Source organism: Schistocerca piceifrons, chromosome 5, assembly GCF_021461385.2.
Source record: "Schistocerca piceifrons isolate TAMUIC-IGC-003096 chromosome 5, iqSchPice1.1, whole genome shotgun sequence".
In the NCBI taxonomy this organism is placed as follows: domain Eukaryota; kingdom Metazoa; phylum Arthropoda; class Insecta; order Orthoptera; family Acrididae; genus Schistocerca; species Schistocerca piceifrons.
Window position 1 is genome coordinate 276,717,883 of NC_060142.1, and position 15,010 is coordinate 276,732,892.

The window sequence follows — 15,010 nt, forward strand, 5'->3', positions numbered from 1 at the left end:
GTTTCCGAATGTTAGAATAGGAGTAGCCATTACTTTTTAAAATTTTAGTCATTAGGTTTTTTTTTTTTAATTTTAGCCTTGTATCTTTCTTTGTATTGTCAATCATTGTTCTGTGTACAGTGGAAGAAAAAAATTAAGTAGGAATTGTATATATCCCTGGTGTCATTATAATGCATGAACCACTTTAACTGATACACTAATCAGTAATGCAGAATTTGCTTTCTCTTTTCATCCTAAATGTATAAGAAGGAGATAAGTAAATATAATCAACAATAAGATGTCCATTATGTATACTTTCTAGAAAAATTATTTATATTTCCAGAGCAGTCTATTTAGTCCATGTGAAGACTTTGAAATATTGTACAACTTGTATGGCTTTGTGCTACACTCGGGCTTAATTCAATACTGGCTGACAGCTTCAGGAACAGGAAGCCAGCATAGTGCAAGCTAGCTCAGCTGTTCACACTAGCAGTCACAGAGACTCTCATGATAGACTGTCATAAGTAAGATCAGTTTTCATGTTGTAGGTTATTGAAAAATACCAGGCTCACAGGTTTCATAACGGTTCAGCCATTGATGGCAACAGCAACATCCTCAGTTCCAGCTACTCCACAGTGTCCATGGAGCAACAAACAAAATACATAAGTAAGTTATGTCGCAAAATTTAAGAGCTGTCAGATGATAAGATTATATGTACTTTTTGTTCCAAAAGATCCTTAGTGAGGAGATCGTACATGATGTAGAACATGTCTTAAAAATAAGAGACACAGTAAACATTTACAAAGAAAAACAAATATGCTAATTTACCTTCCACAGATCCCAAGTGTACTGGTCCTTATGAGTGCAGAATAAGTCAAAAAATCATAAATATATTTTGTTTAAAATGTACTAAACAAGATGTCACAAAATTTGTAAATGTTTAATACTCTTATGTGCATATAATAATCCTTAGGCTATTGTAGCCATGTATCATCAAACAGAAAAATGTGTTTACAAAATCTATTTACAAACAAGACTTGTTAAAAATTGTAAAGTCTTATTTCTCAAAGCAAAAACTTTCTTTAGAAAGGTTTAATTATTTTCTAAATTAAGATTATTTGAAAATCTGTGTTCTGAATTTTAAAAGCTTGGTTTTGTGAGGAATAATTATGGGTGAATCAGAACTCCACCAACAAACTTTCAGAGGTTGATCAGGGATATGTTCTGAGAATTTTTTTATAAAGGAACCACAGTCTCTGGCAAATCATTACAGTGTTATTGTATTGTGTTTGTTTCCTTGCCCCAGTAATTTTTGTATCTGTGCTGCACTGAAAATATTGCATAACAGTGTAAATGTTGATAGTATGCACTGGGTGTCTTGTTTCCATTTGGTCATGGTACATGCTGTTGGCAACCGTAATACCCTCCTTATCTTGTTGCTCTCAAGTCTGCATCCAGTACTGCTCATTTCTGTCCAGGGTTTTATTTTCCATCAGTGTTAGTTGTACATTAACAGTGATACACAACAGTAGAATTGCAGCATTTTTGCGTCTTTATATAAGTGTTATGGTATTACTCAAATGGTTCAAATTGCTCTGAGCACTATGGGACTTAACATCGGTGGTCATCAGTCCCCTAGAACTTAAACCTAACTAACCTAAGGACATCACACACATCCATGCCCGAGGCAGGATTCGAAACTGCAAGTGTAGCGGTCACGCGGTTCCAGACTGAAGTGCCTAGAACCGCACGGCCACACCAGCCGGCTATGGCATTACTCTGTGCTGTGTGTGGTGCATTTTGGTTATTGCATCTTATAAAGGCTTCTTCACTATTATGAAGGTATTTTTACAGAAATGAAGGCAACTGCAGTAACAAACTGAATCAATCAATAATTGCATTATTACTTCATAATGAGCCACTGGAGACCTTATACCAAAATACTCAAAAGGTATCTCTGAACAATCTCAGGAAGATTGTCAGTGAAGTTCTGGTTCACCCTGTACATAGTACAGTCATCTTCCATCTGCTAAGTACACAGATAACATACAATAACAAACGAAGTCTTCCACCATTCATTTTCTTAGTGTACATACAGTTGAGGCACCACTGCACCTTCGTCTTATTTTTAATGAAACACCAGATCTATTGAGGCAAATCATTGTGTACAGTACCAGTACAAACAGAAATATTTTGTATGGTGAAGCCACTACTGACTGATCGGGGTTGCCTGTTTTGGTAAAAACTGTTTTATTGTTTCTCAAAATATTCGTCTTTAAAATTTGTACAATTCTGCATGTGGTTGAACCAATACTGGAAACAGTGTTTTTCCATTGTAATATTGGTATCTCAAAAGAAGGTTTGGTTGTTCACACGTTTTGTGTGACATAAGGGAACAAAAGTACATAGTTAAGTCCTAAATCAGGTGAATATGGGCAATGAAATATTAATTCAGTGTTTTTCTCCATCACGTAAGCAATGTGCTCTTGGAGTCTTTTGTGAAGGCACGTGAATGCTGAACATGTGCAACATATTAAACAAAGGGCACTTGAGAAGTCAGCTGTAGCTGAACATTTCCAGGAATAAAGACATAAAACACAAATCAAAAAGATGAGGATTCTGTTATAAAGGAGGCAGCTGAGATTAGCCTAAACTGCAACAGTTTTAACAGAGAGCAGATGTATACCCTTGGTAGGGCATGGGGACAGGCTTCAGATATCAAGTGAAAGCAAAGACAGATGCTTGATGCTTGTAGGGAAACATGGTGCTGGCTCCTTTCATCACTTGACATCACCGGTTCTGCAGTAATCCACAACTACTACAACCTGCCCATCTCACCTTCCTGCATAGGCATCACTTTGGCCCTCTTTTGAAGGTTCCAACTGCTGCTATCATGGCTATGAAAGCAAAACACCATGCCAGGCCTGGTAGTTAGTTGTTTCTTACTCCTGATAGTGATGGTAGATAACAGCCTTGATAGCTCAAGTGTTTTATTGGAGTGATATGGCTTGTAAAACAAAAAGATTTTAATCAAATAATGAACTGCTTGACATGCTGTGAAACAGCTGGCATTTTTATGATTAAGAATTATGTGATATTTTCAGTTGTTTCACTTGACTTCACCATTCAGCATTTACTATTCTCTTATCCTCTAAAGCAATGGTCACTACATGTCCAATGTAACTAAAGAAACAAGTGACAATTTTCTTGAAAGTACTTTGTGTTTGCAAATTTTTTGAGAATTCCCTTGCACCAATAGACATGTTTGAGCTTCAGCCAAATTGTGCAAAATGCATTGGGAACAGATCTTTTGCACAGCAGAATGTAGTGAAGTCTGTCTAAGGTTGCTTCTATTTTATGGTAATCAAAGAAACAATTCATCATTTTATTTTATGTACATTATGAATGAACCAATTTTGTTTGTTTCAGTTCATCTTGAAACACCTAGACTGCTGTTTGGTTTCTGTCTTGTATGAATATATCCAATATTGCCAATATTGTGGAAAGGATAGATTGCTACTCAGCATATAGAGGAGAGGTTGTGTCACAACAAAAAAACTGCTATACATTGAGCTTCCAGCCAAAACGCCTTCTTCTGAAGTAGAAAACACACACACACACACACACACACACACACACACACACACACACACGCACGACCACTGTCTCTGCCTGCTGTGTCCTCAGTCTGCAACTCAGCATCTCCTTTATATGGTGAGCAGCAATCTATTGTTTTCATAATACTGCAGTTATTGCATTGTAGACTTTCCATTATTATATCTGATATTGAATTTTTTGGAACAACATCAAATTTTGGTCAATCGTCGCAGTTTCTCACTGGTGGAAGCTTGACCAAGAAAACATTCTGCTAATAAAAGCTTTAAACAATAGTGATTTCACATCTCACATCACTGTCATTAGCGTGAACTGAAAAGGCAACCTTATACAAGAGCAAATCACTGTAATCTTCCTTATTTATTTAACACCTCATAATTTCTAGGAAATAGTTACATGTTCTCTGCACTTACACATGTGTCAAACTGGGAAAGATGTGAATCATAAGTCACAATACGACAATTAATGTATAACATTGGACAACGATATTCCTATCATAGCAGTAATGAATTTCAAGGCAGTTACTGAAAATAATCAATTTTTGTAAGTGTGAAGCCACTGGATAGATAAAAATACCTACCAGTAAATCACTGGCACTAGCAAACGCATATAAAGGTATTGAAATTTGTAAGCTTTCGGAGTCAGTGTCCCTTTCTTCTGGCAGAAGGGTTGAAGTGGAAGGAAGAGGTGTGAAGGAAAAGGAGTGGTGAGATTTAAGAAATGTGGAGAGATTGGGTGAGAAGGACAGACTGATTGTTCGGAACTGCACTAGACAAGATATGAAAGCCTGAGAGCTTAAAGGTGGAAAAAGGGGTAAGTGCATTCATTGTATGTGGCAGATATGGGGGGGGGGGGGGGGGAATAGACAGGTCAGAAAATAAGGTATAGAAACTTAAAGGGGAGTGAAATGATGATGATGATGATGATGATGATGACGATTGGTTTGTGGGGTGCTCAACTGCGCAGTTATCGGCACCCGTACAAATTCCCAACCTTTGCTCAGTCCAAACTCGCCACTTTCATGAATGAATGACGATGAAATGATGAGGACAACACACCCAGTCATCTCGAGGCAGGTGAAAATACCTGAACCCGCTGGGAATCAAACCCAGGACCCCGTGCTCGGGAAGCAAGAACGTGATTGCGAGACCACGAGCTGTGGACGGGAGTGAAAAGAGGAGTAGTTATTGAGAAGAAATGCTAAACAAAAGAAATTAACGTAACTTAAGGCCAGGTGGGTGGCGACAATCAAGGACATGTTGTAACAGCAGTTTACCACATGCAGAGTTCTGAGAAACTGGCGTCTGGAGGAAGAATCCAGATGACGTGGTGTGAAACAGGCGCCGAGGTCACCACTATCATGTTGTATAGAGTGCTCTGCAACAGGATATTGTGTGCTGCCAGTATACACTCTCTGGCTATGCTCAGTCATGCTAACTGATAACTTGATTTAGTCATGACAATGTAAAAGGTCAAACAGTGTTTACATAACAGCTGGTATATGACGTGTGACATTTCACTGGTGGCTCTCCCTTTGATAGTATATGTTTTGCCAGTTGCAGGTCTTGTGTAGGTAGTGGTAGGAGGGTGCATGGGACAAGTCTTATAGTGGGGACCGTCACAGGTGTAGGAGCCATATTGATAGGGAAATGAGTGTAGAAGTAGCATAGGTCTGACAAGAATATTGCGGAGATTACGAGGGTGATGGAAAGCTTTTCTAGGTGTGATGGGAGATATGTTGGATGGACTGGGCCTCATTTCAGAGCATGATTTTAGGAAATCATAGACTTTTCAAAGTAGCTGAGTAATACAGTACTTATAATACTGAATGAAACAGCTGTACTCCTGAGTCATTTTTGGAGGGGTCATCAGTAACAGGATTGGATGTGATGGCCCAGAAAATTGCTTTTGAACTAGCCTAGTGGGGTAATCACATCTAGTGAAGGCTAAAATACATCCTCCCTATTTAATTAAATTTCATATACATGCCACTGCCCTCAATGTTGACCTCGTCATCCTCACCAAGAGCCAGCTACACACTTCTTTTGGCATTAATCCCACTAACAAACAACAGTACTTACATTTCGACAGTTGCGATTCTTTCCATGTCAAACGTTCCCTCCCCTATGGCCTTGGCTCTCGAGGCAGACATATTTGTTCAGATGCAGACTCCTTATAGCAATACACCATTCTTGTGTAAGCCTTCACTGGATATAATTACCCCACCAGTCTAATTCAAAAGCAGATTTCCTGGGCCACCACATCCAATCCTGGTACTGCTGAACCCTCCAAAAAACAAAAGAGTATATCTCTTGTTGCTCAGTATATTCCAGTCTTAAATGTATGATCAGCTACTTTGATAAGGCTATGCTGCCCTAAAATGAGGTAATTCTAAGATTTTTCCTACCACATCTAGAATAGCTTTTTGTCATCCTCCCAATCTCTGAAATATCCTTCTTGTCAGACCTCATGCTCCCTTCTCCACCCATTTCCTACCCCTGTGGCTGTCCCCACTGTAAGATTTGCCTCATGCACCCTCCTACCATCACCTATATGAGCCCTATAAGCTATGAAAGGGAGAGCCACCTGTGAAATGACACATATCATGTATCAGCTGTGACGCAAACCCTGATCAGCCTTTTTTATATTGGCATGACTGCCATCAAGTTATCAGTTAGGATGAATGGGCATGAGCAGAGGATGAAAACTGGCAACACACAATATCCTTTTGCAGAGCACGCTTTACAACACAACTGTCGTGATCTCAGTGCCTGTTTCACCACACGTGGAATCTGGATTCTTTCCCTAGACACCAGATTCTCAGAACTTCATAGGTGAGAAGCTTTTGTTACAACATGTCCTTGGTTCTCACCACCCACTTCAATTAATTTACATCATCGTCTTTGGTCTCAGCATTTCGTCTCAGTAACTATTCCTTACTTCTCTCCTTGTAAGTTTTCTATATCTTTTATTTTCTGACGTGTGTATTTGTCCCTGCTGCTCCACCATCCCCCCACCGCTAGCACATATAATGCACTTAGCTTTCCGAACTCTCCCCATTTCCTGAACCTCACCAGTCCTTTTCCTTCACTTGTCTTCCCTCCCCTTTTGCCACACGGAGCAACTGGCCGTGAAAGCTTGCAAATTTCAATACCTTTACATGCATTTTCTCCTGCCACAATAGTTGTCCTTTTTCATACCATTTCTCAAAATCAGAACTAGTCTGCTAAATTAGCTATGACATTTGTGTTTGCTGCATAAAGTGTGTTACGCTGAAATTGCCTTGTGCACTCAAAGAACCATAAAGAGGAAAATTTAAACTTAACACCACTATAAGAGATAATGTAAAGTATTAATATGATTATAGGATTATTTTATCTCAGTAATTAAATTTATCATTTTCCTTCAAAGTTATAGCTTCGGTTATCTCAGAAAGTTATCTTTGGACTCAACAAACCTTATGCAGCCAACTCAGAATATGTTTGAGCTATTTGTTTCCTTGTTTCTTTAGTCGCAGAGATTTATCTTTGTTGATGTAAATATTTTCTTTGTTTGCAAAATAATTGATATCTTCTGTTTCCAACCAAAAAATGCAAGAACAGCTTTTCAAACTTTCCTAAAATATTTGTCAAACGTGGAATTTAGAGTAAACTTTGTCATTGTCATTTTCTGTGCTTTTACCTGTTGTCCACAAAGAAAAACATATTTATTTTAGAAATGCATGCAATTGTTGGAACAATTCTAATTCAAATGATTCAGTAACAAATTTAATAATTCTGTGCATAGAACACATTCAGTTTTTCATCATCATCTCTGAACTCCACAAATAAATTATAAACAGAGAATGTGTGATTTATATTCCTCTATAATGCACTGTGTCCCAAGAAAAATTCATATTACTCTGGAGAACAATAGCAATTTTGTTGCTGAGACTGTGTAATTTGTTGGATAAAAGAGCTACAGATGTAGACCTAACAGCTACACACTTTCATGAGCCAGAAATTTACTCTCCTAAGCCTTTTTTATTCCTTTTGTTCTGAAAATGGACGGTGAGGAGTACATAAATTTTATGAATTTGAGGACATCTGTAACTTAAGTTAAACATAGCCACATGTCACTGGATATAATGTAAACATAGAATTTGTTTATTTTATATATTTGGTTATCTGTATGATATTATTTGTATCTGTATGATTTGCTTCTGTTTATGTTCTTAATTATCTGCTTTGAGTTGTATTTCTCAATCCTTATGATTTCATCTGCCTGTCATTTATGGAATACCAATCCTGGTCTGCTATATATGAAATAGTTCAGTTGATTAAGTCATTGTGATGATTGTCTTTAAGGTTCTCTGGAGATAGGAGTAAAGAAGGTCGATGATGAAAGTATTTCATCAAAAGATGTTAGTGAATCTGATTCAGATGAAATACAGTGGAAAAAATCAGAACTAACAGACCCCTCACTTTCTCTAATGGTAAGTATTAAAGCAGACATGTACTTTACACATTTTACAATTTAAAAATGATTTAATTTCCATTCCCTTTCTTTTTTTTACAGATAGAGGAACGTATTGAGGAGGTTACCACTTACAGTAATTCTGAATGTGAAGATGACAATGGTGACTCTGATGAGAAGTTATTTGTACCTGATTTGAAGTTACTGCAAAGACGAGTACCATTTCCAGAGTTCGGCATGGATATTGTTGAAGGTGAGTGAAGTTTCCGCGATTGATACTCACACAAAGGAAATATTTTACGAAATACACTCCTGGAAATGGAAAAAAGAACACACTGACACCGGTGTGTCAGACCCACCATACTTGCTCCGGACACTGCGAGAGGGCTGTACAAGTAATGATCACACGCACGGCACAGCAGACACACCAGGAACCGCGGTGTTGGCCTTCGAATGGCGCTAGCTGCGCAGCATTTGTGCACCGCCGCCGTCAGTGTCAGCTAGTTTGCCGTGGCATACGGAGCTCCATCGCATTCTTTAACACTGGTAGCATGCCGCGACAGCGTGGACGTGAACCGTATGTGCAGTTGATGGACTTTGAGCGAGGGCGTATAGTGGGCATGCGGGAGGCCGGGTGGACATACCGCCGAATTGCTCAACACGTGGGGCGTGAGGTCTCCACAGTACATCGATGTTGTCGCCAGTGGTCGGCGGAAGGTGCACGTGCCTGTCGACCTGGGACCGGACCGCAGCGATGCACGGATGCACGCCAAGACCGTAGGATCCTACGCAGTGCCGTAGGGGACCGCACCGCCACTTTCCAGCAAATTAGGGACACTGTTGCTCCTGGGGTATCGGCGAGGACCATTCGCAACCGTCTCCATGAAGCTGGGCTACGGTCCCGCACACCGTTAGGCCGTCTTCCGCTCACGCCCCAACATCGTGCAGCCCGCCTCCAGTGGTGTCGCGGCAGGCGTGAATGGAGGGACGAATGGAGACGTGTCGTCTTCAGCGATGAGAGTCGCTTCTGCCTTGGTGCCAATGATGGTTGTATGCGTGTTTGGCGCCGTGCAGGTGAGCGCCACAATCAGGACTGCATACGACTGAGGCACACAGGGCCAACACCTGGCATCATGCTGTGGGGAGCGATCTCCTACACTGGCCGTACACCACTGGTGATCGTTGAGGGGACACTGAATAGTGCACGGTACATCCAAACCGTCATCGAACCCATCGTTCTACCATTCCTAGACCGGCAAGGGAACTTGCTGTTCCAACAGGACAATGCACGTCCGCATGTATCCCGTGCCACCCAACGTGCTCTAGAAGGTGTAAGTCAACTACCCTGGCCAGCAAGATCTCCGGATCTGTCCCCCATTGAGCATGTTTGGGACTGGATGAAGCGTCGTCTCACGCGGTCTGCACGTCCAGCACGAACGCTGGTCCAACTGAGGCGCCAGGTGGAAATGGCATGGCAAGCCGTTCCACAGGACTACATCCAGCATCTCTACGATCGTCTCCATGGGAGAATAGCAGCCTGCATTGCTGCGAAAGGTGGATATACACTGTACTAGTGCCGACATTGTGCATGCTCTGTTGCCTGTGTCTATGTGCCTGTGGTTCTGTCAGTGTGATCATGTGATGTATCTGACCCCAGGAATGTGTCAATAAAGTTTCCCCTTCCTGGGACAATGAATTCACGGTGTTCTTATTTCAATTTCCAGGAGTGTAGTTACAAATTAAACCATGAAATCAAAATCAGAAGTTAAGCAGAATAAAATAACATAACCCATTACAACAAGAAACATTTAGATGCATATCATAATTCTTTATCTACATGAAAATGGGAAGACACTGATTATCTAGCTATAAAAAGTATGTAATGTGCATTATACGATTACCTTTTGATTTCAATTTCATTCTGGTAGATATTGTGTGACATGTACCAGGCTCTTGTACAACTGTAAGAATATATCCATGTAACAAAAGTTTACCAGTGTGTGCAGTGCTGGAATGGGAACAGGGAGGGGCTGGATGGGTGAGGACAGTGACTAAAGAAGGTTGAGGCCAGGAGGGTTACGGGAATGTAGGATGTATTGCAGGGAAGGAACCCACTTGCACAATTCAGAAAAGTTGGTTTTGGTGGGAGGATCCATATGGCACAGGCTGTGAAGCAGTCATTAGGATGAGGGATATCATGTTTGGCAGCGTGCTCAGCAAGAAGGTGGTGCACTTGTTTTTTGGCCACAGTTTGTCGGTGGCCATTCATCCGGACAGACAGCTTGTTGGTTGTCATGCCTACATAGAATGCAGCACAGTGGTTGCAGCTTAGCTTGTAGACCACATGACTGGTTTCACAGGTAGCCCTGCCTTTGATGGGATAGGGCTGGAGTAGGTGGTGGTGGTAGGAGGATGTACGGGACAGGTCTTGCATCTAGGTCTATTACAGGGTAAGGGATTGGGAGCAAGGGTTGTGTAAGGATTGACCAGCATATTGTGTAGTTTCGGTGGACGGCAGAATACCACTGTTGGAGGGGTGGGAAGGATAGTGGGCAGGACATTTCTTATTTCAGGTCACAATAAGAGGTAATCGAAACCCTGGTAGAGAATGTAATACAGTTGCACCAGTCCCGTGTGGTACTGAGTTATGAGGGGAATGCTCCTCTGTGGCCGGACTGTGGGACTATGGGAGTTGGTGGGAGACTGGAAAGATAAGGCACAGGAGAGTTGTTTTTGTACAAAGGTGGGAGAATAATTACGGTCAGTGAGGCTTCAGTGAGACCCTTGGTAGGTGGAAGTATCTGACAGCTGATGGAGTCCTTCCTCCATGCGGTTCAAAACAACAGTGGTGGAGCCTTTGTCTACATGTAGGATTATAAGGTTGGGATCAGTTCTTAGATGGTGGACTGCAGTTATTTCTATGGATGTAAGGTTAGTTTGCATGTTGAGGGATTTGGGGAATGATGGCGAGGCAAGGTTCAAGGTTAAGAAATTCTGGAAAGTTAACAGGGGGTGGTTGGGAGGCAGTGGGGATGGATCAAGGTTGGATAGAGAAGTGATCTGAGTCAGGTAAAGTTCAATATTGGTCTTTTGTTGAGTCTGATTGGTGACGAAAAAGTGTTTCCGCTGTAGGGACCAATAGAAGATCTTTAACCAGTCCTGCATGATTGAATTTAGGAATGGGGCAAAAGGTGAGGCCTTTGGAAAGGACTGATATTTCTGTGGGGCTAAGGCTCCTGGTGGAAAGGTTCATGACTGTGTTGCGGGTCGGTTTAGGTTCTGGGTTCTGTGTAGTGGTAGGAGGGAGTTTTGGAAGGTGGGGTAAGTGTACCAGGTCTGCGAGACAGGGTTTGTCAGCTATGAGGGGATATGGGGGAGGTTGGGAGGTTGTTGTAGAGGTGGTGGACATTGGTACTCGAGGTGGGAGTAGGAAGTGAGTAGGATGGAGAGCTTTTTGAGGTAGCGTTGTGCATGTTCCTGAAGTTCCTGCAGGGCAAGAGTTTCAATGGGTTCCAGGAATTTGGGATTACATAGCAGGAGAATTTTGTGGATGGAGAGAAGGTACTGCAAGGAGGCTATGGGCACCCGCTTGGCATCATTCTATGCCACCTATTCATGGGACATCTAGAGGATACTTCCTAAAAACCCTGAATCCTATACCCCTCACATCGTTCACTGATGACATCTTTGCTTTCTGGATTGAAGGTGAGGACACCCTACCACATTCCTCCAGAATCTCAACTAATTCTCTCCCATTTGCTTCACCTGGTCCTCATCAACCCAACAAGCCACCTTCCTAGGCATTGACCTCCACCTCAGAGATGACTACATCAGTACCTCCGTCCGTATCAAACCTACTAACCACCAGCAATACCTCCACTTCGACAGCTTCCACCCATTCCATACCAAGAAGTCCCTTCCATACAGCCTAACCACCCATGGACATCACATCTGCAGTGACGAGCAGTCCCTCTCAAAATATATGAGGGTCTCACTGAAGCCTTCACTGACCGTAATTATCCTCCCAACCTTGTACAAAAACAAATCTCCTGTGCCTTATCGTTCCAGTCTTCCAGCACCTCCCGAAGTCCCACAGTCTGGCCAAAGAGGAACATTCCCCTTGTAGCTCAGTACCATCCAGGACTGGAGCAACTGAATTTCATTCCCCGCCAGAGTTTCGATTACCTCTCGTCATACCGTGAAATGAGAAATTTCCTGCCCACTATCTTTCCCACCCCTCCTACAGTGGTTCTCTGCCGTCCACCGAACCTACACAATATACTCGTCCATCCTTACAAAATCCCTACTCCCAATCCCTTACCTCATGGCTCATACCGCTGTAATAGACCTAGATTCAAGACCTGTCCCATGTATCCTCCTACCACCACCTACTCCAGTCCGGTCACTAACATCACCTATCCCATCAAAGGCTGGGCTACCTGTGAAACCCGTAATGTGATTTACAAGCTAAGCTGCAACCACTGTGCTGCATTCTATATAGTCATGACAACCAACAAGCTGTTTGTCCAGATGAATGGCCACCGACAAACTGTGACCAAAAAACAAGTGGACCATCCTGTCGCTGAGCACGCTGCTTCACAGCCTGTGCCATATGGTTCTTTCACACCAACACCAGCTTTTCTGAAATGCGCGGGCGGGAACTTTCCCTGCAATACATCCTACGTGCACATCACCCTCCTGGCTTCAACCTTCTTGAGTCACTGTCCTCATCCATCCAGCCCTCTCCCTGTTCCCATTCCAGCACTACACAGCCGTCATTTCACCGCCACACCCAGTCTTTTAATTTCTTTTTATTTCTCTCCTTTCCGCTACTTACTCTCCCCCTCCACACCATCTCTCCTGCCCTCTACCTAAACTGCAGCACTTCACTGTATGCCCCCCCCCCCAGAACCAATACTATCCCTCCCCCTCCCCACTTCTAGCCTCCTCCTTACCCCCACCCAGTTGCCACTGGGTGCTGCTGCTCGCAGTGTGGTTTCACTTGTCTGAGACTGCAGACGTGTGTGTGTGTGTGTGTGTGTGTGTGTGTGTGTGTGTGTGTGTGTGTGAGTGTGTGTGTGTGTGTGTGTGTCAATTGCTGAGAAAGGCCTTAATGGCTGAAAGCTATAGCTGTGTGAATCTTTTTGTTGTGTCTATCGTGACTCAGCATCTCTATATGGTGAGTGGCAACTTTCCTTCTCTAATATTGTTATAAATTTTATTTAATATTTATGTTCACATCACATTCAGGCTTTAATGTAACCATTATTTAGAGAATCAAAGGATTCTGTCTTCACCCCCCCTCCCCCCTTCCACGCACACACAAACACACCAGAAGCTGGTGCTGCTTTGCTGATATAGTGATAAAGAAAATAAGCAGTAATTTCCATAATTATCGATGTGAGTAGATTAGCACTAGCTGTAATTGATTGATAGTATACTTCACGTGAAATAGAAGCAGTCCCTTCTTCCATTAAGTTGATTTTTTACTAGCAGAAGGATTGAGCCACAGAAGAAAGATACCACATTCACAGTGAGTGAAGATTTATCAGGTACAGAACTTGCGATCATAGCATCAGGAAGAGAAAGTGGTTACCTAAAAGTGTGGAGCTCTATATTATGTTTCTGCAGTAGTGACAGTTCCTGATATTTCTTACCTTGTCACAGGCTGGTTACCAGTGGAGGCAGCCACACCATTTAATAACCTCCATCCCTTGTTCATTCATCCATTCAGTCATCTTTAATGTACATAAATTCCATAATGAAGTAGAGGCCTTTGGGATGTGGAATGAGTCACATTGTACGTCCATATGCAGAAGCAGCCACTCCAGGCAACTTCCGTAAAATATAAAAACAGTGAATTATGACTGATAATAGGATAAAGAATGAAGAGGTTATCTGCAGAATCGGTGAAGAAAGGTACTTATGGAAAATTGCAAGGTCCCCAAAGAGGCTTTAGTTATCAACTTTAAAGAATAGTCTTATCACACCCTTTTGTTGAGTCCTTCAAATAGATTAGGTCATAGAGAAGGACAAAACATTGAGTGGAAATAGTCTAGCAGTCCCTCAACAGTCAGCATGGTGAGAGAGATATCTAACTCCAAGTCAACCGAAACTGAGCTTTCTAGTTAAATCAAATTGTCTGTATGTCTTGGAAATTCACACATCAAGTCTCATCCAATGTGTGTCCGTGTGTCTCTGACATGGCTGTGTTTGCATCATGTATCAGTATATGTCCGTCATCGACAAAGGTCACAGTTTTTGCAGAGTCCTTCACTGCACAGCATTCTACATGCTGTGGCTATGTAGGAGTTGACTGCCTGAATGGATGAATGAATGACCAGTGTCAAACTGGACAACGGTCAACTAGATAATCCAGTTATTGACATTGCTCAGATGACAGCAAAGGCTGCTTCATAACCCTTGGCATCTGGGTTCTTTCCACCAGCTTTTCTAAACTACACAGGCAGGAACTCTCCCTTAAACAAGTTCTCTGTTCTGTCTTGCACAGGTGCCTACTCCCATCTGCATACTTATATTTTCCACACCAGCACAGTCTTCCTTCTCCTTACTGTTCCTGTCTCTCCTGCCCACTCCCATTCCATGACCATCTCTTTGTAATGGATACTACAGAAGGCATTATCCCTCTAAATGATTGTTAATAACTGTGAAAAAAATCACAGTTTGACAGTGGGGGGGGGGGGGGGGGGGGGGGTAAGAGTACCCTAGGCTTCTCTGCCATATGCCTAAAACAAGGTTTTTATGCCCTGAGAAAGATTGAAAATTACCTTTCACCACTATTTTCTAACATTTTGTGAAATATGACATAATTGTCATATCAGAGAATACTACGATTGATAAATAAGCCATTTTTATTTTTGTATTTACTGGATGATAATAACAATTACTAATCTGGCTGTGATCTAGGGCCATCTTTGACCAACATTGCAACACACAGAGG

The 15,010-nt window shown here is 42.1% G+C and overlaps 1 protein-coding gene across 4 annotated transcripts in view; it reads left to right on the top strand.

Moving 5' to 3' along the window:
* Positions 1–15,010, top strand: part of LOC124799283 — a 746,007-nt gene that overhangs the window by 651,967 nt on the left and 79,030 nt on the right. For all 4 annotated transcript variants that reach the window (XM_047262858.1, XM_047262862.1, XM_047262859.1 and 1 more), the window contains 3 exons: positions 528–645; positions 7,941–8,068; positions 8,152–8,302. In XM_047262858.1, the coding sequence (XP_047118814.1) occupies positions 528–645; positions 7,941–8,068; positions 8,152–8,302 (397 nt within the window). The remainder of the gene's footprint in view (positions 1–527; positions 646–7,940; positions 8,069–8,151; positions 8,303–15,010) is intronic.